The sequence below is a fragment of the Oryx dammah genome, unplaced genomic scaffold (genome assembly GCF_014754425.2).
Source record: "Oryx dammah isolate SB20612 unplaced genomic scaffold, SCBI_Odam_1.1 HiC_scaffold_2, whole genome shotgun sequence".
In the NCBI taxonomy this organism is placed as follows: Eukaryota; Metazoa; Chordata; class Mammalia; order Artiodactyla; family Bovidae; genus Oryx; species Oryx dammah.
Window position 1 is genome coordinate 119974980 of NW_024070186.1, and position 27253 is coordinate 120002232.

The window sequence follows — 27253 nt, forward strand, 5'->3', positions numbered from 1 at the left end:
TTCCATTTGGGGCTTCTAGAAGCTCATAGTCTATTATTGAAGACTATTATTAGTCTATTATTGAAGACTATTAATAAGTTTATTATTTAAGACTCTTAAAATAGACTTAAGAGTAATAGTTCCCCTTAACTAGTTGCTTCATCAGCTGAAATATAGAGGCACATTTAGTTAATACTAAGAATTTTAATAAGCATGATAGGAAATCAAACTAATGTCAAAGAGCTAAGAGGTCAACTGCCTTCAAAGAAGCAAAAAGTTAATTTAATCAAGATTTCTCTCATTTTGAAACTTTGTCTGGAAAATTTTGAACACTGTCTTGGGCCCCTTTCTCCTTTTAACTGTGGTGCTATTCCTCCTAGGCCTTGCTTTGGGAGACGGTGCTTGACTTGGACGTGGTTTTCCAGGAAGTGGCTGGTGATTTTTACTACATATAAACTCAAGCCAGGAGACCCCTGGGGGCAACCGGTGGTAACTAAGTAACTTAGTGAACACACAGTCTGAGACAGTAGATTCTTTTGGAGGAGGAGGAGGAGGGGGTAAGGGGGCTACAGTGGAAAAGGAAGAGGAGGAGGAAGATGAAGATGAGGAGGACAAAGACGTGGAGGAGGAAGAGGATGGGAGCACGCACTGGAACGGAGGGTTACTGGTTTTCTTCACATAGAGCAGCCAGTCTACAGCCTGGGGCTGTTGGCTTACAGCTTGGTTTTCAGGGGCTACTGTCAGCCAGGTCTTCTTCTCATTAGCTTTCTGAGTGATATCAGATTCTGATGTAGGGAAAATGTTTGCTATCTTCTCCATTCCTTCAAGATTGTCTTCAGGGGCTTCATCAAGCTGATTTTCTTTCACAGGGAGTAAAAAAGTGGTCTCTGGTAGGGAAAGGATAAAAACTATTTTCACCATTATCTCTTTCTCAGGAGTGAGTTCAGGTGTTGGGATGACAAATAGTGTGGCAGCATGGGGGTCTTTCCTTCCTGTAAGATGGCTACATTGAGATTTTATGCAGGAGGCACAGGCTAAACAAACCATATAACTTGATGAAAGGCGGGGACCAGGACGAGGATTTGGTCTTCCCCTCATCCTTCGAAAGAGAATCTGCCTACAGAGATCCCTCTGGATTCTGGTCTCGGAGAGAGAATTGACAATTTTATTTACAACATCATCAGGGACAGTTCCACCTTTAACAATGCAGGGTTGAGTGTAATCTAAAGTCCATGGAATTTCTTTACTGGGTCCTGTCTCTTCATAATGACCAACACTGCTTTTACGCTGGAGTCTGGAGCCCAGTGTTAAAGCAGCTATGTTCCTCATGGAGTACCTGGAGCTTAATATTGATTGACCTGAGACATTTGGTTTGGAATGAGGTGAGGAAAGATCTGTGGCTTTGTGTTTGTCACTTGGTGAAGTGGTGTTCTGCAATCTGGAGTGACACATTGCTGAGCTTGGGGTCCTGAAGTCATGATCAAGTGTTTTGGGCTGGAACAATGACAAACTCTTTGACTGGTGGACAGAGTATGGTAAAGGTGACTTTTTTGGTTTTGAATTGGACAATGGTAATCTCAGAACGCTGGAACTGGACCTCAATACAGGTGGTGTCTCAAATCTGGCATCAGGTAATGATGAGCTCGGAGTCATTTGACTAGGCTCCAAATGATGGGCTTCAGGTGATGTCTGAAACAAGTCATTTATTTGAGATGTAGAGTTGAGTGATGGTGAGCTCAAACATGTTTGATTGTGCTCTAACAAAGATGACCATAGGCTGTCCAATGAAGAGGCTTTCTGAGGCTTGGACTGGGGTAATGCTGAGCTAAAGGCTCTTTGATTAGGCTCCAAAGATGATGATGTCCATAGGTAGTCTGGGGAAGGAGTTTCTTGATGTTTTACAGCATATAGTGATGAACTTGACACTCTTCGAATAGACTTCAGTGAAGGTGATGTCCAGAAAAGATCTAGGGAAGATGTATTCTGAGGTTTAGGAAAGGATAACTGTGAGCTCCAGTCTGTTTGACTGGGCTCTGGTGACAATGTCTTAATGAGATCAAATGAAGATGTGTTCTGAGGTTTAGGGTGGGACAAAGGCGAGCTCATGGCTTTCTTATTAGGCCGCAAGGGAGTTCTCCGCTGGAGGTGTAGTGAAGGTGTCTCCTGATGTTTGGAGTGAGATAATGGTGATTTCAGAACCCTGTTATAGCAGTCCCCTGAAACTGTGTCCTGAGACTTGACAGAGGGCAATTCTGAGCATCTCTGTACCTTCTGGCTAGAGTTCGGTGGAGGTACTACAAGGTTATTACTACGGGATTGTACTCTGACCACAGACTGGTCATTGGGTTGATTTAATTTTTCATCTGTGTATTGACGTCTTAATGAGCTGGTTGCGGCCAGCTGGTAAGAGTGTTCTGATGGCACGAAGTGTTGATCATAATATGCTAGTGGCACCATCTTGTGCTAGTCATAGAGGTCTTTCCGAAAGCAGTTGGCTTGCAGGGATGTTTCGGTAACTGATACGGTCTTTTAGCTGGATTTCATGGACAACAAATACTTCTAAACAAATAACTTAGGAAGTGTCAACCATCTGTCTTGTAACCTTTCTAATTCCTAAATATTATAGGTGCCTCAAAATTGAGGTGTAAATGAGGTTGAAAAAAAATTGTCACCAATTGAGATTCTTCTCTGTCTTCTCTTTAGCTTCCTAGAGTTTTTTCCTCTTGAGGAAATGACACCTGTTAACAAAACAGTGAAGAGGTTTTAGAAGAGGGCCTAATAGGGATATTAATTTTCTCAAACAATTTGTAGTGACAAGAGAACTACTCTGTGTGTAAATTTTGAGTAAAGTTTTCTAAACATTCAGCTGCACATATGTAAAATAGGTAAATATGTTTAATTTATTGGACTGAAAACTAACTAATATACCTAAAATGTATAACAGTGCCCAAGATAGAGGAGATGCTCAGTAATAGGTAATAGCTATTTTGGGTATTCTTTCAATGATTGCTTTAGTTTAAAAAAAAAATTTGAGGTAAATTTATTGCATGAAACAATAGATTCTTAAAGTGAAATGAAAGTTCTTCTTATATGTGAGCAGGCATGCTTAGTCACTCAGTCATGTCCTACTCTACCCCAAAATCTCCAAAACAATTCAAGTACAAAACATAAAAATCAATAAAGTTATTTCTCCTTGTAAAGAAATCATCTTTTCTGCATCTTCTATCTTGGTCCTTAAAATCTAGTCATCTAATTCAATATCTTTGAAATCATCCTGGACAGATTCACCTTCCAAAACCATCTAGATACTAGTATCTATTTATTTTATCTCTTTCATATATTAATTCACCTTTTTTTCCATTCAATTCCACTATTCCTTATACTCTTTTTTCTATTCAATTCCACTTATACTCTAGGCATATCTCATCTAAACTAATATATTTATGTTTATATATCTTTCCCCCATAACCTTTGTCACTCTTTTCCCTCTCCTCTGCCACAAATCCAAAAGCAAACTTTGCTGGTGAGAGACAGTTACTCCTCACCCAAAGAACTTCATTTTGCTTCTGCCTGCATGAATAATAGGGCTTCCTCGTGGCTCAGCAGTCAAGAATCCACCTGCCAATGCAGGATATATGAGTTTGATGCCTGAGTGTAGAAGATCCCCTGAAGAAGGACATGGCAACCCATTCCAGTATTTTTGCTTGGAAAATCCCATGGACAGAGGAACCTGGTGGACTACAGTCCATAGGGTCCCAAAAAGTTGGACACCACTGAACATGCAACATGCATGAACAGTAACAACTAAAGTTACTTGTGATTGCTGGATTTTGTGTGTTGTGTCTTAACATCAATACGTTAAAGAGGGGATGGAACAGTACACCCTACTGCATATATATCACATTCTAACAATCATCTATATAGTAATATAAAGTAACACCACGATCCTGATGTTTGGAAAGATTTCTTAAAACATAAAAAGCTATAACCATTAAAAATTGATAAACTAAAATGAAAAATTCTCAGTCATCAAGAAATGCCATCAAAGAATGTGAAAAATAAATATTTGCAATGCATATATCTGAAAAAGAGAGTCATATTCATTACAACTTCTGCAAGTTACTCAGATGAAATAAGCAATGCAGTTAGAATAACAGGCAAAACATGGAATGAGCACATCACAAAAGAGGACATCCAAATACTAATGCAATATAAAAAGATGTTCAGGATTGTTAGAAACCAGTCAAATGCATATTTAAACTACAGAGAGATACTACTACACATTATCAGAATGTGACTAAAATAATAAGAAAACTTACAAAGCTAATAACTGGTGATTATATAGCTTAATTAGTATGTTATATATATATATATATATATGCACACATACATATGTATATATTATATTCCACTCTTAGATACATCTCAAGAGGCATGCAATGCATGAATATTGGCACCAAAATGCATATCCTAGGATATTCATGGAGTATTATTCCTAATAGCTTCAAACTAGAATTAACTGTCAATCAATAATAGAATATATAAGTAAATTGTGATATATTCATTCAACAAAATACCAAATAACAATGAAAAGTAACAGAAAATCTAGCATCATAGAACTACAAGAATGAATATCACATAAAAAATGCTGATTGAAAAGTATATGCACAAAAACTCATTTGTAATTTTATGTCCTCTTTTGAGATATAAAAGTACAAAATCAGCTCATACTAACTATGGTGTTAATAGTCAGGATAATAATACATGTAGGGGAAGTGGAGATTACAAGGGAACACAAATCTTCCGGGGTGGTGATAATGTCCTGTTCGTTGGCCTGGATGCTGACAGTGTAGGTGAATTCACTTTGTGATAATTGAGCTCTAACATTTACACTATGTGTATTTTTCCATGTTTCCTAACTTCAATACAAGGTTTAAGAATACATAACTTGACGCTAATTTGAAAAGACACATCTGACACAAAATTTCACTGAAAAGTGAAACATTAAAGGATGAACCAAGTTCTGGCACCCAGATGCAATGAAACTTAAAAAAAAATGTGGGGGGAGAAGAATGCAGTGTGGAAATCCTGCTATCATATGGAAAAGAATAAAGAAATTCAAAACAAATGGAACTAACAAGAATTTAAGACAAAGAAAAATTTAAGACAGAGAAAAAGTACATTTCTGAATTTTTTCCACTTTCAAACCTACTCAGCAAATAAAATTCCTGTTTCAAAGAACATGCTTTAACTAAAGCATATAAACATTAAATACAATGCAAGACATTGTGGAGGTTTAAATGAAGCTATAAAGATGGGGAAAAATAATTATAACTTATGAAAGAATTAATTCTCAAATAATTCTTGCTCAAATTCCTTCAGTTGCGTCCTTTCCAACTTTCAATGAAGATATATTTATAATGTTATACAAACTTTGTCAGAGTATAATGAACATAGAAATATAATAAATTTGTTCAGTGAAACTGTTGTATGTAAGTCTGATATTAAAACATAACAAAAATACTTCAAAACTAAAATAAAGTAATAACATATACCATATGCAAAATTCCAAAATAAAACATTTAACATTTCAATAACATAATAATCTGCTAGCACCAACTTGATCTCATTCAAACAATGTAATGGTTTATTATTAGGAAACATTTAATTTGTCTTGCTCATAATTCACAAAAAAAACTCAATATGTGTTCAAAAGTAATTTTATAAAATTCAATGTCCATTTCTCATAAAACTCAGTAAACTACTAAGAAAAAACTAATTAATGAAAAAAAACCTCAAACTGAAATCAAAATCAAATCATTTAGTTGGCACTGAAATATGAGCTATTCCATTATAGATTGATAACAGACAAGCATATCCACTCTCACTAAAAGTGAATATCCACTATCACTGAAAGTGAAAGTGTTAGTTGCTCAGTTGTGTACAACTCTTTGTGACTCCATGGATTGCAGCCCACCAACCTCCTCTCTACATGGAATTCTCCAGGCAAAAATACTGGAGTGGGTAGCCATTTCCTTTTTCAGGGAATCTTCTTACTTAATTAAGTAGAAGAAAGAAAATTATAGAGATTGGAAACTAAATAAGATAGAAACAAGAAAAGCAAGAATATAAAAAGCTGGTTCTGTGAGATCAATGAAATAGAAAATATTTAACCAGATATATCAGGGGAAGAAAATGATGTAGATTACAAATATCAGGAATGAGAGAGCTGGCATTACTATGGACTCTGTGCTGTGCTATGCTTAGTCAAGTCCGACTCTTTGCGACCCCGTGGACTGTAGGCTGCCAGGCTCCTCTGTCCATGGGGATTCTCCAGGCAAGAATACTGGAGTGGGTTGCTGTGCTCCCCTTCAGGGGATCTTCCCAACCAAGGGATCAAACCCAAGTCTCCCGCATTGCAGGTGGATTCTTTACCCTCTGAGCCACCAGGGATGCCCACTATGGACTCTGCAGATATCTAAAAAGATAAGAAGATATTTCTGTGAATAATATTACACCAATATAGTAGATAACTCAGAGGAAAGGGGCATATTTCGTGAAAGGTGAAAATTGCCAAAGCTCACTCAAGAATAAGTGGAAAACTTGAAGATCCCTATATCTACTAAATAAATTGAATTGGATCTTAAAACTTCCCCACAAAGAAAACACAAGACCCTGGTGGCTTCACTGGTGCCTTCCACAAAACATTTAAGAAAAAGAATACCAATTCTGCAAACACTCTTCCAGAAAATTAAAAGGGAACAATTTTTTCCCAACTCATTTTGCAAGCTAGCTATTACCTGATACCAAATTCAAACAAAAACATTATTAGATTTTTAAAAACTGCAGACCACCATTCTTCATATAGATGGCAAGATTTCCAAACAAAATTTTATCAGGTCAAAAAGATAATACACTTTTCAAAATCCATGAACTCAATCTTATCATGAAAAGACATTTTACAAGCCCAAATTGAGGAAAATTCTACAAAATATTTCACCAGCAGTTTTCAAATGTGCCAACGTCAAGAAAAACAAGGAAAGACAGAGGAATTATCACATACTAGAGAAATATGAATATAAAGATTAAAGGCAACTTGGTATCCTGACCTGGATCCTGGGTCAGCAAGAAGATATTAAAGAAAAAACTGGAGAAGTTCTATTATATTAAAACCTGTAGTTCAGTTAATAGTATTATACCAATGTTAATTTCTTTGTTTTGATAAATATGCCATGATTATGTAACATGTTAACACTACCAAAACCTAAGTAAAGAGTTGAAATGCAAAGGAGCTAGAATACACAAAATAACTTTGAAAAAGAAAAAAGTTGGAAGGACAACATTAACTGATTTCAAGACATTAAAAAAACAACAATAGTCAAAACTGTCTGGTATTGGCACGTGTGTGTGTGTCTGTGTGTGTGTGTGTGTGTGGAGTTGCTCAGTCGTGTCTGACTCTTTGCGATCCCATGGACTGTAGCCTACCAGGCTCCTCCATCCATGGGGTTTTCCAGGCAATAGTACTGGAGTGGGCTGCCATTTCCTTCTCCAGGGGATCTTCCCGACCTAGGGATCGAACCTGGGTCTCCCACATTGTAGACAGATGCTTTACCGTCTGAGCCACCAGGGAAGACAAATGGATCAAGGGAAGAGAATAGAAAGTTCAGAAATAGACCCACACATATATAGATAGCTGATTTTTGAAAAAGTGTAAAGATAATCTAGTGGAGAATAACACTTTCAAGTGACATTGTAATAACTAGGTATATGCAACTGCAAAAAATAAACTTTGGTTCATACCTTACATTACACACAAAAATCAATTCATAAAGGGATCATAGATCTAACATAAAACCTAAAACTACAAAAGCTCTGGAAAAAAGTCACAGGAGAAAATCTTTGTGATCTTGGCATAGATTTTTAAATGTGTCACCAAAAATAAAATTAATAGAAGAACAAGTGAATAAATCGAATTTCACCATATTAAAAGCTTCTGCTATTTATAAGACACTGTTAAGAAAATAAAAAGACAAATCATAAACTTAGGGAAATATTTGCATTTATTGTTATTAAGAGTTTATAGAGAGAGCTTAAGAAAACAAACAATCCAATAAAAACTGAGTAAAATACGTGGACAGCTTTCCAAAGATGATATGTGAATGGGAAATAAGCACACAAAAAGATATTCAACATTATTATTCATTGACTTCCCTGGTGGCTCAGATGGTAAAGTGTCTGCCTACAATGCAGGAGAGACCCGGGTTCAATCCCTGGGTCAGGAAGATAGAGAAAATGGAACTCTCATACATACACTGCTGGCTAAAATATATAATAAATCAAGAAGTTTGGGACAAGACTGACTTTTTTTTTTTTTGTTAAGCAAAATATCCATGTATCATATAATCCAGCCAGTCTAACTCTAGGATTTACCCAAAAAGCAAGCATACGCCATGAAAAGACTTACAGAAATATGCTCACTGAAGCTTTAGTTTAACAGTCCAAACTGGAAATAACCTAATGATCATTAGCAGGTGAATGGATTAACAAATTGTGGTAAATCCTTTTATCAGTATACTACTACCATCAATCTCAGCAAGTTTATCTGCAGATGAGTATTTAGGAACAAGATGTTCACAAACTGATAGACAAAAGAATTGATATAAAACAAAAATAGATCCATGAGCCAACCTCTCAAATGTAACACCCTCCAAAACAAAAAGAGTACAGTGAGGCAAATGCTTTGTATTCTCAGTAAACCATCAAAAAAGAAATAAATTCTCTCTCCAGGAAACTTATATAATAAAAACATATTGCATAGATTCCTTAAAAATTGATGAAGATGTGTTTAGCATTAAAAATATTCAGTATTCTTACTGTGTGTATAGATTAATTTTCTAAAAATTTCCACTTGAGTTAATACTTCGAATATGTAATATATAATCTTTATTTTTGTTTTTGGCCTGAAGTAACCTAGCATTGTTTTTTAATCTGCTCAATTGCTTGGTCTGTTTAAACCAAATTGATTCCTGCCTGCCAAACTCACAAGGCCTGTGTTAAAATTTTTACAATCAAAGAGATTTGAATTTAGAGAATTTTGTGGAAGTCAAGTATTAATGCACCAAATTCTGAGTAAGGGTCGATCAGTCAAAAAGGGTAATCCTCTTCTGGGAAACAATTGCATGTACAGAAGGCTCAGATGTACAGAAGACTTCAGAAGAAACCTCTGTAATCTGAGGCTTATCACTAGCCTGCCCTGAGTACATGGCATTTCCACCTTGTTGAGCTCAGACATTCAGCTTTCATCTTCTCCCATATGTAAACCCATGAGAAAATCTCTCAGATTTATACTTCAAGGCTACCTTCTCTGAACTCTTTTTATCGTTCATGGTCACCAATATACATATTTTTGTTTTTGAAAATGCCTCTTACCAAGAAAAGTTTCAGGAACACTAAAAATCTAGCTATTTCAATGATTCTTAGAGCAACTCTCTCGCCAGGCAATTTTGTAGGATATATGTTGCCTTCATTCCCTATGAAGAAAAGTAATCAAGAGGAGACTATGTTCTAGTGCACAGAACATAGTGCACTAGAAAAAATAAATAAATATATTTACTTATTAAAAATACATATAATTAAGTATAATTGCTACTATTTCTGCAGTTCTCTATTCCATAAAAACTGTGACCAAATTCTGCCATTTTTAACCTTCAATCAAGTTGTCAGTCAACAGGGACCTGTTAGTGGAGTCTACCCATGAGTTCTACAGGAATTCATCCAGAAGACAAATATCACTGCCACACGGCTGCATGCCATGCTATCTATTCTCTGTCTCCATCTCTCAGACAAGTTCTAGAACCACCGGTCTGGTGTGTCAGTGTGTAACTAAGTCAGCCTAGATTGGGCCCATGAGATACATTAGATATGTTCAAGAGGCTACAGAATAATAAGCTCTGTAAAAATACATTAATTTTCATGTTTCTATATGTCTTTTGCTGTTGTTATAATTTCAGAAAAATTTGCTCAGGAACAATGTTAAAACATCAACCTTACATATTTTAACAGAATAAAAGTGTCCTACCTACCCTCTCCCCCCATGACAAGAGCATAGGGTGCAAAAAATCTAAACCTGGTATGAAAGCGGGAGAGGCTGGAGAGTAGAGGTGGACAGTGGATTACTGGGCATGGAGTGAATCAAGACAATTTGCTAGGATTCATCCATTCCCACCCACAGTATTCAAATTGTCATCACATTCCTAGAAAATATCTCTTTGCAGTCCATTCAGAAAAGCACCATGGAGACACACACATGAATAGCTTTCCTGAAATGTTTAATGGCATAGAAGAAAGAAGAGGGAATTTAATTCAATGAAATACTTTAAAGCCAGTATGATAGCTATAAAAGTATAAAGATTACTAAGGCTTTAGTAAAGGGGCTTCCAAGGTGGCGCTAGTGGTAAAGAACCCGCCTTCTTCAGGAAACTCAAACAGGGACTCTGTATCAACCTAGAGGGGTGGGATGGGGAGGGAGATGGGAGGGAGTTTCAAAAGGGAGGGGATATATGTATACCTATGGCTGATTCACTTTGAGGTTTGACAGAAAACAGCAAAATTCTATAAAGCAATTATCCTTCAATAAAAAAATAAATTAAAAAAAAAAAAAAGAACCCTCCTTCTAATGCAGGAGACATAAGAGACTTGAGTTTGATCACTGGGTTGGGAAGATCCCTTGGAGGAGGGCTTGCAACCCACTCCAGTATTCTTGCCTAGGGAATCCCGTGGACAGAGGAGCCTGGCAGGCTATAGTCCATGGGATCACACAGAGTCAGACACAACTAAAGCTTCTTAGCATGCATGCACACATGGAGCCTAAAAGAAGAGGGAGTAAGTCAGGTGCAGATATAAAACAAAACTGACAACACATGGCAAAATGAAGAAAGTACTCTGGAAAATGAAGAATAAAGATAATGTTAGGAATTAAAGTGGTAGAGTAGGAAAGATTGCAGAGCTTAATATATAAGAACCTTTGAGTGACTTACTTGGAAGGAAGAAGCAGAAGGCTGAGGAAGAGAAGAGGAGATGAAAACAGGGGTGAAAAGAGAAGCAAATGTGAAAGGAAATTTATTTATAAGTCCAAAAAATAATATTGAGTGGCACTGAATAGAATTAAATTATAAAAGAATTTCAAGAGTTTTGACTGATAAATTCTTGAGTTCACAGAAGACTTGTTTGAGAACCTGGCTCTAAAAGAGTAATGTGTGTGAAAAGGAACCATTACCATCAGCCTGACTTTAAGGAACTTGACTGTGAAGAGTTAAGCACAGTTGAAAAATGTCATCTTTACAGGAAGTCTGGTTGATGTTAAAATAGAGAAAAGCTCAACTATGTTGGTATACAGAAGAAAAAGAATCACAGAGGTAAAGTCCTGACATGTCACATAGTCTGGAGACAGGAGGATTATTTGGACAATGGAAAACCTTCTATGTCCATCACTGGAAAGACTGATAATGAAGCTGAAGCTGAAGCTGCAATACTTTGCCCACATGGTGCAAAGAGCTGACTCATTGGAAGAGACTCTAAGGCTGGGAAAGAATGAAGGCAGGAGGAGAAAGGGGTGACAGAGGATGAGATGGTTGGATGGAAAAACCAACTCAATGGACATGAGTTGGAGCAAACTCCGGAGATAGTGAAGGACAAGGAAGCCTGGTATGCTGCAGTCCATGGGGTTGCAGAGGCGGATACCGCTTAGTGACTAAACAACATCGAACAAATTCAGGAGTTAAAAGAAAAAAAAAGACACTCTCCGAAAAAAAAGAAAAATTTTCCTTTTTTCTGATCTATGACATATACTAAAAAGGATGAAGGAAGGAAGGCAGAGGGTAAGTCCAAAAGAAAATTCTCTTTGTGGGGTACTTTTGGGAAATACATAGTTTGTCAATGTCTGAATACCACCCACCAGTCAAAAGAGCAGAGAGGGCACTGTACTAGAAATATGCATAAGCAAAATTACATATACCTTTCTCAAAATCATAAACAAAATCATTTATAGTCATACATCCAGCTCAATTCTCCCTGACTTACAAAGTGTTGTTGGTGTTGTTCGGTTGCCCAGTCATGTTCTACTCTTTGAGACCCCATGGACTGCAGCACTCCAGGCCTCCCTGTCCCTCACCATCTCCCAAAGTTTGTCCGAGTTCATGTTCATTACATCCATGATGTCATCCAGCCATCTCATCCCATGATGCTCTCTTATCCTTCGGCCCTCAATCTTTCCCAGTATCAAGGACTTTTCCAATGAGTCATCTGTGTTCATCAGATGACCAAAATACTGGAGCTTCAGTTTCAGCATCAATCCTTCCAGAGAATATTCAGGGTTGATCTCCCTTAAAATTGACTGGCTTGACTCCTTGCTGTCCAAGGCACTTTCAGGAGCTTTCACCAGCACCACAGTTTGAAGGCATCAATTCTTTGACGTTCTGCCTTCTTTACAGTACAGCTCTCACAACCATACGTGACCCCTGCGAAGAGAAGAGCCTTGACTCTACAGATCTTTGTCAGCAGAGTAAAGTCTCTGCTTTTCAACACACTGTCTAGGTTTGTCATCGCTTTCCTGCCAAGAAGCAATCGTCTTCTGATTTCATGGCTTCAGTCACCGTCTGCAGTGATTTTAGAGTCCAAGAAGAGGAAATCTGTCACTACTTTCACTTTTTCCTGTTTTATTTGCCATGAAGTAATGGGGGCAGATGCCATGACCTTAGGTTTTTAAAAATTTAGTCCTAAGCTGGCTCTTTCACTCCCTGTCTTCACCCACATCATGAGGCTGTTTGTTCCTCTTCATTTTCTGCCATTAAAGTGGTATCATCTGCATATCTGAGGTTGTTGATGTTTCTCCCACCTATCTTGATTCCAGCTTGGCATTTCTCATGATGTGCTCAGCGTATAGGTTAAACAAACAAGGTGACAGCAGACAGCCCTGTAGTTTTCCTTTCTCAATCTTGAGCCAATCAGTTGTTCCACACAGGGTTCTATCTGTTGCTTCTGGACCTGCATACAGATTTCTCAGAAGACAGGTAAAATGGTCTGGTATTCCCATTTCTCTAAGAACTTTCCACAGTTTGTCATTATCTACACAAAGACTTTAGTCGATGAAACAGAGTTAGATGTTTTTCTGAATTTCCCTTGCTTTCTGTATAATCCAGCAAATGTTGACAATTTGATCTCTAGCTCCTCTTCCTTTTCTAAATCCAGCTTGGAAATCTGGAAGTTCTTAGTTCACATAATGCTGAAGCCTAGCATGCAAAATTTTAAGCATGACCTGACTAGCATGAGCAATGAGTGCAACTGTCTCATGGTTAGCACATTCTTTGGTACTACGCTTCTTGGGAATTGGGATAAGAACTGACCTTTTCCAGTTCTGTGGCCACTGCTGGGTCTTCCAGATTTGCTGACACAATAAATGAAAAACCTTGATGGCATCCTCATTTAGGGATCTGAATAGTTCTGCTGGAATTTCATCACGTCCACTAGCTTTATTAACACCAGTACTTCTTAAGGCCCACTTAGAACTCCAGAATGTCTGGCTCTGGGTGACTAACCACACCTTGAAGTAATCCGGTTCATTAAGGTCTATTTTTTATACAGTTCTTCTTTGTGTTCTTTCCATTTCTTCTGATCTCTTCAGCTTCTACTGGGCCTCTACCATTTATATCCTTTATGGTACCCACCTTTGGATGGAATGCTCCCTTGATGTTTCCAATTTGCCTAAAGAGATCTCTAGTCTTTCCCCTTTTGTTGTTTTCTTCTACTATTAAGCACTGTTCATTAAGAAGGCCTTCTTGTTTCTCCTAGCTATTCCTTGGAACTCTGTGTTTAACTGGATGTATCTTTCCCTCTCCCTTGCTTTTTGGCTCTCTTCATTCTTCTGCTGTTTGTAAAGCTTCCTCAAATAATCACTCTCTTGCTTTTCTTTTTCTCTGGGATGGTTTTGTTCACCACCTCCTGTACAATTGTATAGTATACCTACAAAGTAGTGAGTGTCAGTTTATACATCAGAAACTATTTCACATCATTTGGTTTGCCAGGCAAATCCTAAGCCTGCTGAAATCTTCCAAGTTTATATATAAGGTTGCAGGTTCCCTGTGCATAGAAGAACACCTCATGTTCACAAAAGCTGGAGTTCAATATGTCTTTGTATGAAGGCAGTGTGTAGATGAGAGAACCTTAGTATTGTTACACAAAAACAGTAAATCCGAAGGGCGTCACTTTTCAGTTCCATCCTGCAATTCCATACGTATCAAAACCTAATGTCATAAACAAAAAGGATTCTCCATATACTTTGAGAGAAACTAGGAGATTTAATCTTTCAGTTTTGTTTCTTAATTGGGTAGCACAAGGTCAACTAGGATCTAGAGACTGTCTTCAATAAGCAATAATTGGCTTAGATATAAATAAAGATGTAAAGACATAGATATAGACAACCCCAGGTGGCTCAGTGGTAAAGAAACCTCCTGCCCAGCTGGAGATGCAGGTTTGATCCCTGGGTCAGGAAGATTCTCTAGAGAAATAGAAACCCACTCCAGTATTCTTGCCTGGGAAATCCCATGGTCGGAGAAGCCTGGCATGGGTTGCAAGAGAGTTGGACACGAATGAGTGACTAAAAAATCTGTTGCAAGGGGCGTCCCAGATGGCCCTGGTGTTAAGGAACCTGCCTGCCAGTGCAGGAGACGTAAGAGACCTGGGTTCGATCCCTGGGCTGGGACAATCCCCTGGAGGAGGGCATGGCAACCCACTCCAGTACTCTTGCCTGGAGAATCCCATGGACAGAGGAGCCTGGTGGGCCACAGTCCATACGGTCGCAAAGAGTCAGATATGCTCACATAAAATCTGTTGCAAGAGTATCCTCAAATAAATCCTCTTTGTTCTGTTTTGTGTAGGAACCCAGGGTTTCTTGAGGTATATGTATTACCCAGGATCTCAAGATCACAAATGTAAAACAATGTCCAAATTCTGGGATGTTTAAGAGGACAGTTCTATCCTATCCAACTCATATCCTTCCTAATAAATCCCAACAATCTCCCAATCCCCTTCACCATACATTTTCCACTGGTGCTGGTTTAGTTGCTAAGTAGTGTCCGACTCTTTGCGACCCCATGGACTGTAGCCTACCAGGCTCCTCCCGCCATGGGATTCTCCAGGCAAGAATACTGGAGTGGGCTGCCATTTCCTTTTCCAGGGGATCTTCCCGACCCAGGAATTGAAGCCGGGTCTCCTGCATTGCAGGCAGATTCTTTACTGACTGAGCTAAGAGGAAAGCACAGAGACTACATTTTCCAGAGACACTAGAAAATGTGTAAATCGACCAGATGACATTTCAGTTTCAGAGATTACTTCAAACATCATTCTTCTTCTGTACATTTGAAATTAAATTTAACTTTTAGAAAGCAACTGGATTACGCACTCTTTGGGATCATCTACTTAGTCAAGAAACTAACTTCTGGTCAGTTAATCTATGACAAAAGCAGCAAAAAATATACAATGGAGAAAAGACAGTCTCCTCAGTAAACGGTGCTAGGAAAATGGACAGCTACATGTTAAAGAATGAAATTATAATATTCTGTAACACCATATAAAAAATCCAGTATGAATTAAAAACCTAAATGTAAGACTGAATATTATAAAACTCTTAGAGGAAAACACAGGTGAAACACTCTTTGACATAATTCATGACAGTATTTCTTGATCCATCTCCTAGAGTAATGGAAATAAAATTTTTAAATTAACCAATGGGACCTTATTAGATTTATTAAGATTTTGCACAGCAAACTGTAAACAAAATGAAAAGACAACCCTTAGAATGGGAGAAAATATTTGTAAAATAATGCTACTGACAAGGGCTTAATTTCCAAAACACACAAACAAGTCATACAGTTTAATATAAAAAAAAAAAAACAAAACACTAAACTACTCAATCAAAAAATGGGCAGAAGACCTAAATAGACATTTCAAAGAAGACATACAGATGGCCAACAAGCATATGAAAAGATGCTCAATACTTCCAGTTACTAAAGAAATGCCAATCAAAACTACTATGAGATATCACATCATACCAGTCAGAATGGCCATCATTAAAAAGACTACAATTAACAGACGTTGGAGATGGGGTGGAGAAAACAGAACTCTCCCACACTTTTGCTGGGAATGTAAGTTGGTGCAACCACTATGGAAAACAATACAGAGGTTCCTTAAAAAACTAAAAAGAGAGGAACCATATGATCCTGCAACCCCCCTCCTGGGCACATATCTGGAGAAAATTGTACTTTGAAAAGATAGGTGTACCCCAATGCCCATAGCAGCACTATTTACAATAACCAAGACATGTCAGCAACCTGTGTCCATCGACAGATGAATGGATAAAGAAGATGCAGTATATATACACAGTTCAGTTCAGTCACTCAGTCGTGTCTGACTCTGCGATGCCATGAACAGCAGCACGCAAGGCCTCCCTGTCCATCACCACCTCCCGGAGTTTACCCAAACTCATGTCCATTGAGTCAGTGATGCCATCCAACCATCTCATCCTCTGACGTCCCCTTCTCCTCCTGCCTTCAATCTTTCCCAACATCAGGGTCTTTTCAAATGAGTCAGCTCTTCACATCAGGTGGCCAAAATATTGGAGTTTCAGCTTCAGCATCAGTTCTTCCAATGAACACTCAGGACTGATTTCCTCCAGGATGAACTGGTTGGATCTCCTCACAGTCCAAGGGCCTCTCAACAGTCTTCTCCAACACCACAATTCAAAAGCATCAATTCTTCTGCACTCAGTCCTCCTTATGGTCCAACTCTCGCATCCATACATGACTACTGGAAAACCATAGCCTTGACTAGATGGACCTTTGTTGACCAAGTAATGTCTCTGCTTTTTAATATGCTGTCTAGGTTGGTCATAACTTTCCTTCAAGGAGTAAGTGTCTTTTAATTTCATGGCTGCAATCACTATCTGCAGTGATTTTGGTGCCCCCCAAAATAAAGTCAGCCACTGTTTCCACTGTTTCCCCATCTATTTGCCATGAAGTGATGGGACTGGATGCCATGATCTTAGTTTTCTGAATGTTGAGCTTAAGCTAACTTTTTCACTCTCCTCTTTCATCAAGAGGCTCTTCTTCACTTTCTGCCATAAGGATGGTGTCATCTGCATATATGAGGTTATTAATATATGCACAATGGATTATTTATTACTTATTCATAAAAATGAATAAAATAATGTCATTTGCAGCAACATGGATGGACCTAGTGATTACTATATTAAGTGAAATAAGTCAGACAAAGATAATAAGTCAGGTAAGATATGATATCACTTATGTGTGAAATCCAAAAAAATAATGATATAAATGAATTATTTACAAAACAGAAACAGACTCACAGACATAGAAAACAAATTTATGGTTACCAAAGAGAATTGTGGGGCATGAAGATAGAGGGGAGATTAATTAGGAGTTTGGGGTCTGTGTATTCAAAAATCAACCAGATAATTCAACATTAAGATCACATCACTATTGGCTTATCTATCAGTTTTATTTTGGAGTCAAATATTAGTTTGAGTTGAGATAGGAGCTACTTCTTCAAAGTCAATAAATATTTATGTATTAATTGTGCAATAGCAATATTTCTAGTGACTGAATGAAACACAGTTCAATATGTTATATATATATACATATACTATATTATATGGCTAAAATTTGCATAAACATTTCTCCCTTTTTAATGAAGTCACAGTTTAAAAGTATATGGAACAACCTAAACATCTTGACTTTACAAAAATTGAAGCTATCTATGATAATGAAACAGTGGATCAAGTTTTCATAAGATCAAACATTTGTGCAAGCAACTTTCTTCCTGGAAATGGTCACTAGGTTTAAAACAGCAATGACAATAATGTAAGGGAAATGTGATATACAGGTCTCTAGAAAGCAGCTGTGCAAACAAAGGGAAGAACTTTATGGAAAACCATGACACATTAAGAGACCTGTTGATTACATTTCATGTCTAATTCAAGAAATTTTGCTTAAACAAAATCAAAAACATAACCTCAAATGGATAATTTAGCAGGTTACACACTGCCTTCATATTGCTTGATTCATGTTTTTCACTTGACAGAACACCCTTTGCAGTCTGTATCTAAAATGATTAGATTTCAGTAATGCAGATTTTGTACCAAATGCATTAAACTAGACACATACACATAACATTCCTGTATCTTTGTGTATTTGAAAAATAGGATAATGTTTACCATTTTAAGAATGAAATAGGATATTTTAAAATATCGTACTTGGCAAGTAGCTAGCAATATTAATCTTCTTTTCCAAATCCAAGAGAATAGTTTTCTCATCAAGACAACATACTGAAATATTGCCATGATGACAGGTAACATTTTAGTATCCTGTAACTTACCACATTTGAGTAATGCCTAACCTTTTGCTTATCAGAAAATGAGTTTATAGAACTTCTTGAAATAAACTATTATTAATGCCTTCAGCATTAATTTTTTTCACTAGTTTAGATCACTTCTTAAAAGATCTTCTATAAAAGATAAATTTAAATCTTCTATGCCCTTGATTTTATAATTAAAAGATATTTATCTGAGTTCTAGTGTTTTCTCTGATATCCCTTCAAATAATCTTCAGAAAAACAAATTATAAACAAAGATAAATCAATTTTTGATTATCTTATTTAATTAATACTGTCATTTTAAATGTATAAATTTAAAAATCCTTCTATAAGAGACAATTCTTCAATATTTCCCTTGAAGACATTATCTGATACTACAAAAGGAATTTTGCTATCCATTTTTACTAAAGCATTACACTGAAAGGACAAACAAAAGTGAAAAATCTATTTAAACCTTCGTATCACAAATATCTCAAATCATGATGATTCCATTAACCCTTAACTATTTCCTAATCCTCTACTTTTCAAATATTTCTAGTCATAGAAAAAGGGGGAATAGCAAATGAGGTAATATTGAAATAATAGTAACTAAGAATAATAACTGAGAACATTTACATTATTCATTTTCCTTTTTACAGTAACTTGTTAATGCTCTACAATCTTTTCAGTAGATATTAATAATAACTGCATTTTTTTAATGAACAAGGATCCTGCCCTGTGGGACACACACACTGGGTTTGCCTTCATGATTTTTCTCTTCAAAGGTGGATAAGAAATATCCTTTTCAGTCTTTCCCTTGGATATAGAAGGCCATTTCTGTTTCTCTTTCTTTAAAGGATAAATAACCTTCTGAATCATCATCTCCTCTCGGCTGACTGCTGCCAGCATCTGTTTTCAGTCATCCGCTACATACCTTCTAAGACTTTTCTCTTCATCTTTCTGACCTTCTCTCTCTGACCCAAATCTCTACACCTCTTTTCTCAATTTGCACTCATTTTTCCTAACTCCTACACCCTTCTTATAGTTTATATCAAGCTCATTGTTTTTATATGTTCCTCACTTATAATACCATCAAAAATTGGTATGTCAACAATTTTAAGTATTTGAGGTAAAATCCAGACGTTTGTATTGAACAGCAGTGCCAAACACCAGAGACTGAAGTATAGAAAGGTGGGGTGGGGGGAGGAAACAGACACTTAATATAAACAATATGTTTACAAATCTTTACGTAGTGGGTGAAATATTTTTTAACTCATATAGCTAGACAGAATACTGAATGTGTGTGAGAAATAAAAAGCATTAAAATTATTGTTTGAAAAATCATGTTTCTATATTGTTTCCACAACTTCAGCTGGATTTACCGAGTGTACAATTGTATTTTAGTTTTATTATTAAAAAGCAGACTTAATATTACTTCTATTTTTTAAACCAACAGAAGGATTGGTTATGAAAGCAATTAACCTAGAACATAGCTTATTTATATTATGAAAAAAATCTCAATTTTCTAATTAATTAATCATAATATATGATCATTGATTGCACACAGGTTTCTTTATACTAAGAAACGTAACAGGACTTGAAAAGAACTCATTATGTTCAGGAAGAAAATTATGCATCAAGAATAAAAATTTTTATAGTTTACATGTGGTATGTTAAAAAAATCTAGGTTAGATAAACCAATATTACAGCCTCAATTTTTCTGTTTTCTAGCTCTGTGATCTTAAGCTTACTATATAAATTCTGTACAGTTTCTTCATATGTAAAATAAAGACAACAGTAGTGCATATGTCATATCTTTTGTATGAAGAACAAATGTAAAATGCAGTTAAAAGTACTTGGCATAATGTCTAATTAAAGCATATATAATCAAAATATCATTATTATAAAATAATTACCACTGCCACATTAGATAGTTGAAACTCAAATTATGTAAATACCTCTCTCAGAACACTTTATAATTGGTTTGTATTTGTATGTGTTTGTCTATGGGAACCTCTGATGGCTTCCTTTAATTATTTAAGTGTATAAGAAATGGTATATTGAGATATATGTGTGAATACTCCAAGTATTTCAGAGATCAAACAGAAATCAACAGGACCTAATTAATGGGTATGTGTGTGCATGTATGTATCCTGTATGTAAGAATGTGTGTGTGCATGTGTGTGCATGCTCAGTCATGTCTGACCCTTTGCAAACCCGTGGACTATAGCCCACCAGGCTCCTCTGTCCATATGATTTCCCAGACAATACTACTGGAGTGGGTTGCGAGATCCTTCTCTGGAGGATCCTCCCAACCCAGTGATCAAGCCTGCCTCCCATGCATCTCCTGCACCGGCAGATGGACATTTTTTTTTTTACCACTGAGCTACCAGAGAGCCCCAAACATCAACAACATATCTTAATCTAGCATGGTATGTGTACATAAGCTATGTGGATCTTTGGCTTCCAAATATGTTGTTGACTTTCTTGCATAGCTATTTCACTTTTAAATTTTCCCAAGAACTGATAATTATTAAAATCTCACAAATTACTATACTTTTTTTTAACTTGCCTTAGTCTTGTTTCTGTTTTAAGCAAGATGGTCTTTTTAAACTGCTATTTCTACTACATTTTATTAAGATGATAACAAAGTGCTAACCTTTGGATGCAGAAAACTCCTGTAAAAACAGAGGCACGTGCTGATATTTCATTCTAATTGTTGTACTTGGATCATGGATTTGGATAGAAATAAAGTCCAGGTGTAGAGAACTGGTTCACAATGAATGAAAAAGGAAGACCTTACATTCAAATCAGAACTATTATATCTAGATGTAGGAAGATAATTTCACAATAAGTTTAAGGCAGTTCTATTTAGCTAAAGAGAAAAATGGTGTTCTCCATCTAAAAGATTATATTCCAATACACTCAGATTTTTTAAATGTAGAAGAATGTTCAGCAAAATATCAGGATATTGAAACTGAAGAATCTGACTGAAAAAAAAAAAAAAAACACTCTACCCTTTATATCCCAGCATATATAATCAATTATGAAAATGCACTTTTCTATTGCTTTTTTTCTTCATACAACAGCTGAAGGAAGAAATAGCCTCAAAATCAGTTAAAGTAGGAAACCAAGAAACATTCCATTTAATCCTTGTGTTTCTTTATTTTTCTTCCCACAGTAATAAAATATCCCTCTCTGCAGAAGCTAAATTATTTGAATAGAAATGTGAAGTAGGCAAGTTTCAGACACCCTTATATCTTCCAAACCCAGATCATGAATAACAACAAACTTTAATCATTTTCTTGGCAAGAGATATAAAACTAAGCTGGTGTATATATCTTAAAAAAAAAAAAACAGGTTTACACTTTTCTGATGTCGTGTGATTAGCTAATAGAAGTTCCTTTTGCTATATAATGCACTGTTCTTTCCCTGAAGGACTCATAAACTTCTCTAGGCAACACCTAGTTAAATCGGGCATTTATTAAATTTCACTATCCTTTTAATTCACCTTTGAACTCTTGGAACAGATTATTAAATGAGGCAGCCAGAGTTCCCTTTTGCACCTGCAAATAACAATTGACTCTACAATTAAGGAACATTTCATCTCTTTTGAAATTCAAATAATGGCATTAAAACAGAGTGTAATATTTTTATCTGCATCTGGTCAGGCTATTTCCTGGCATTTGGGATGAGGTAACAGGATGACTACATAAAAATGTTACATAAAGATGCTGAGATAATCTCTAGGTGACTTCAGAAATGCAGACATCTTCTGGACATTAAGAGTATACAGTATCAAAACAGACCACACATCTCTAAAGCCACTTTAAAGGGCAGGACATAGCGGGAGGGAGAAGAGAAAATGATATACTTTTTTGTTTCTACATGGAAACAAAAAAAATTAAAACTAAATCAACATTAATATTTAACTTGGATGAAAAATATTAAGGAAAATAGATTTTTAGCAGTCTTAGAGATTATTATCCAAAAAGACTTAAAATATTTAGTACAATTTACCCTTCCCCAAATAGTCATATACCCTTTTCTCATACCCACTTTCATAAGAATATTCTCTGGAGCAGTTTTCATTTCTTATCTACCAGAGCTTATGTAGACATTTCCAAAGTCTCTCTCACACAACTCCTCTTTGAAATTTGAAGACTATATTCAGTATCTGTATTACTTTCATTATCTGTATTCATCTCTAACAGGGTATTGTGTGTTACTAACTACTCAATTCTTACTACTATTGAACTCTTTCTCAGTTAATCTAAAAAGGATATTAAAATCCTTAACTCCAACTAAAACTTTTCTAAATTTCATCATTTTTTGAAAGAGTTCTTTGCCACTATCATTTCCTGCATTCACATATTCCTGAATTCAAAATCAAAAATATGAAACAGACAATAAAGTATTAACAAAGAACTAAAATGAATTTGCAATACCCTTGTAATTTCATAAATTTTAGAGTTGCAAGAAATCTCAAATATTTAGCTCAATCTTACCATCTATGGATGAGGAAACTAAACCCCACAGAGATTAAAAAGCTTGTCTATGATCATCCATCTCATGACTAGCAACAAGCCTCTGCCAAAATGTGTGCTTGACTGCGCATATGCCCCTTCACCAAAATCACATGTATCCTGACTCACCTCACCCCAGGCTCTTCAAAGCAGTTCCTCAGAGCTATCTGAGTTGCTTAATGGAATCAGCATTTCCCAAGACTGCCCTGGTGGAATTATTTCCTGTTATCTCTCAAAACTGTCCCAGTTTAAAAAGTAAATCATAAGGTCTAAAGAAGCTGTGGTATATGTACATGTATATAATAGAGTATTATTTAGCTATGAAAAGGAATGTATTTGAGTCAGTTCTAATAAGGAGGATGAACCTAGAACCTATTACACAAAATGAAACAAGTCAGAAAGAGAAAAACAAATATCATATATTAACACATATATATGGAATCTAGACAGATGGTACAGATGAACCTATTTTCAGGGCAGCAACAGAGATACAGACATAGAGAACAGACTTATGGACAAGGAGTGGAGGAGGAGAGGGTGGGATGAAGGGAGAGCGTAACATGGAAACATATACACCACCATATGTAAAATAGATAGCCAATGGGGAATTGGCTGTATGACTCAGGGAACTCAAACCAGGGCTCTGTGACAACCTGGAGCGCGCCCCCTCCGCATAGTGTGGGAGGTGGGAGGGAGATTCAAGAGGAAGAACACATATGTATACCAATGGCTGATTCATGTCAACATATGGCAGAAACCAACACAATATTGTAAATCAATTAAAAATACATTTAAAACAAACAAAAAAAACAAACAAAAAATAAATCATAAGGTCATCCTAGTTAATAAACTACCCACTCCAGTGTTCTTGCCTAGAGAATCCCAGGGATGGGGGAGCCTGGTGGGCTGCCATCTATGGGGTCACACAGAGTCGGACACGACTGAAGCGACTTAGCAGCAGCAGCAGTTAATAAACTACTCAAGTCTAAACTGGAGGCTGGGTATCCCTCTCAAAACAAAAATTTTAAAGCACTGAATCCTAGTATCTATGTATATTGATAGTGCCAACCTTTCCCTGATTTTTATGTATGGTAAAACCAATACAGAATTGTAAAGTAAAAAAAGAAAAAATAAAAAAATAAAAGCAACTAAACTAAAATCAAAGCAACCTACAAAAAGAAATGTAGTAACTATTATATAGGACTATCTTTTATCAAGTTATTTGTTTCTCTCTATTAGACTCAGCATTTCTTTATACAGACCTCAACATAAATTCTACAAAAAAAAGAAAGCAGCATAGAAACTGCCAAAGAAAATTTGTCACTTGCCGTCTACTTCTACAAAGACTAAATTATGTGCTGCTGTTGACGCTGACCTACAGCACAGCCTGAAAGGAGTTTACAGTGGAGATCAAGAATGAGGCACTGTGTGTTCTGGGAAAACCTGGAAGAACATGCCTTCACATAGATATTTTCAGAAGATTTTATGAGCCCAAATTCTTGCATCTTCTCATATCTAGAAAAACACTAAAATCATCAGTGGAGACAACTGCTCCTCATGACTAGTAGCAACCTTCTCAGGACTAGCAGCAAGTCTCTGCCAAAATGCATCTTTGCCTGTGCATATCCCCCTTCACCAAAATCACATGTATTCTGATCGTGCCCCCCACCCCCAGCTTTTCAGAGCATTTCCTCAGACCTATCTGAGATGCTGTTTCCCAGACTATAGTCCACATTTTGCCCCAAATAAAACTTAACTCATAACTCTCATGCTGTGCAATTTTTTTTTCAGTCAACAAAACATGCAGCACATTGTGCATTCAACATGTCAGTAAGACATCACATTATTCAAACAACTCATACGCAGTAAAGCTGGTATCAACAAGGCTGCTGCTGCTGTTGCTGCTGCTGCTAAGTTGCTTCAGTCGTGTCCGACTCTGTGCGACCCCACAGACGGCAGCCCACCAGGGTCCCCTGTCCCTGGGATTCTCCAGGCAAGAACACTGGAGTGGGTTGCCATTTCCTTCTCCAATGCATGAAAGTGAAAAGTGAAAGTGAAGTTGCTCAGTCGTGTCTGATTTCACAACCCCATGGACTGCAGCCTACCAGGCTCCTCCATCCATGGGATTTTCCAGGCAAGAGTACTGGATTGGGTTGCCGTTGCCTTCTCCGATCAACAAGGCAGTAAATGGCAAAGAGGTGTGGGACATGTGAGTTATAGAAGTTGGAGGAGGTCAAAAGATAGAAGGTAGAAAGACTTTAGAAGAGATTTCATGAGAAAGATGCCATCTTGGAGAAAGATCTTTAACGAGACCCAATTTCAAAAGCCAGAATGCTGGAGAGTGAAGCAGAAAAGAGAGAAAATTATGACCATATTCAGGGAATTTGAAGTACTTGAAGCAGGTTGAAGAAGAGATGACACTGTGGGAGTGGTGGGAGTGGTGAGACAGGAATTTGGAGCAAGAGTGTGTGTGTGTGTGTGTGTGTGTGTGTGTGCGCGCACGCACACACACTTAGCTGCTGAGTTGTGTCCAACTTTTTGTGATCCCACGAACTATACCCCACCAGGCTCCTCCGTCTATGGGATTTTCCCAGCTAAATACTGGGGTGGGTTGCCATTTCCTACTCCAGAGGATCTTCCTTACCCAGGGATCTAACCCAAGTCTCCAACGTCTCCTGCACTGGCAGTCAGATTTTCTACCCATGAGCCACCTAGGGCGCCCAACACAATAGAGAGAGGAATGTGAATGTGCAGATGATTAGTTTATAATACCCTTTAGCCAGTGGGAAGCTAGTAAAATTTCCAAAGAAGTTGACAACAAACACACTTTTGGGATAATCTGATAGCAGTTTGTAGGTTTTTCAGTAGAATTCATTTTAGAACATTGTTGAAAACATCTAGCTGTGAAGTAGAGAAAAATACTAGGTCAGAATTAATAAGAACATGGATTAGGAAATTAGTCACATCTGGGTTCGAGTTTCTACAATTTACTGTGTGTTTTGAACAATTTTCTTAGCGTTTGTAATTTTTTTTTCCAGATTCCACCTTTGTAATCTAGGAAGGATTAATAGGAAACTCAGTGTTGTTTGCAGGAGAAGTGAAATGGAACAACATATTCATCTCAGGACACAGAAAACAGAAAGGATTCAGTAAGTGTTAAACATTACTGAGATTGATATTATTAAAGAAGTAATAGTGATAGCCCATTTTTAAGACTAATCTGAGATAGATGAATAACAAAGCAGTCCTTGATAACAGTGATTTGATGATTTTATGCCAAAATTCTTGAAATATTTTCATATTTCTGATATTAGGAAATTATTTTGAGTTATAAAAATTGCTAATGAACACATTTTATCTAATATAATATACAGCATGCATATATTATGAGATCAGATTGAAAGTGTTTAAAAATAGCTTTGTAATAATATTATGATTTTATGATTAAAGTGTCTCTTTTTGGCCCATAACCATGAGGCACTGCACAATTTTCTAGTTCCTGCTAAACTCCAGTCAAACTTGAAATATAGTTTCTTCCATTTAACTGAGAGCAGTATGCCATGAATTCCGAAACATATGCCACTAATTGAGCAAGACCATTAATGGGATTTGAATTTGTTCTCTGTTAATGGCCTTCCAATAAGATAAATTCCTAAGTTTCCTCAAAGCAGGCCATGATCTTGGAAGAGATAGATAGATAGCAGGGGGAGACTCCAGTACCATTAGCATTAAATTACTTGGATACCAAACGGAGAAATGGAAAATGAAATGTGTATGAAAATAACTAAACATGGCATTTACTTGAAATTTTGAAAAAGGATAGTTAGGGCCTGAAAATGAAAAGGCATTGATCATTTTTTTGCTTTAATGAATAGTACATTTACTGAATTAAGCAGTAGATTTCAAGTAAATAACAACTAGCTCAAATTTTACTTTCAAGTATATGGGACTTCATTCCAACCAAGAGTAAATTTTTCCTGATCATGAACACTAGGAAGTTTGATTGGAAGACAGTGTTACTCACACTTTTCTGATAAAAATGTTGTAAACACACACATATACACATAATTACAAACAGATTTGTCCCCCAATTTGAAGTACTGACCATTTTATGAAGTTAATCTTCCAGTATAACAATAGTATACCATGAAGTCTACTGGTTTTTCTTTTTTGTTGTTGTTGCAATGCAGCAGGTACCTATCCAGAAAACTAACTGACCCACCAAAATTCCATGTGCTTGCTATCAGTACATCTGAGGATATTCCTTCCTCCTGAATAATCAGATAGCATTTGCAGGATAGCTCATCAGCTTCAAATACCCAATGTTG

At 36.7% G+C, this 27253-nt stretch overlaps 1 protein-coding gene across 1 annotated transcript; it reads right to left on the bottom strand.

The window, feature by feature from the left end:
- Nucleotides 1-261: 261 nt before the first annotated feature.
- On the bottom strand, nt 262-2436 carry LOC120882057 (casein kinase 2 subunit alpha' interacting protein). Its single transcript, XM_040265827.1, has one exon. It carries the CDS (start codon nt 2434-2436, stop codon nt 262-264), a length of 2175 nt encoding a protein of 724 aa, XP_040121761.1.
- Between the last annotated feature and the right edge of the window lie 24817 nt (nt 2437-27253).

Bases quoted from the DNA above. Each gene is read 5' to 3' on its own strand.
- LOC120882057 (XM_040265827.1), bottom strand. From the start codon at position 2,436: ATGGTGCCACTAGCATATTATGATCAACACTTCGTGCCATCAGAACAC.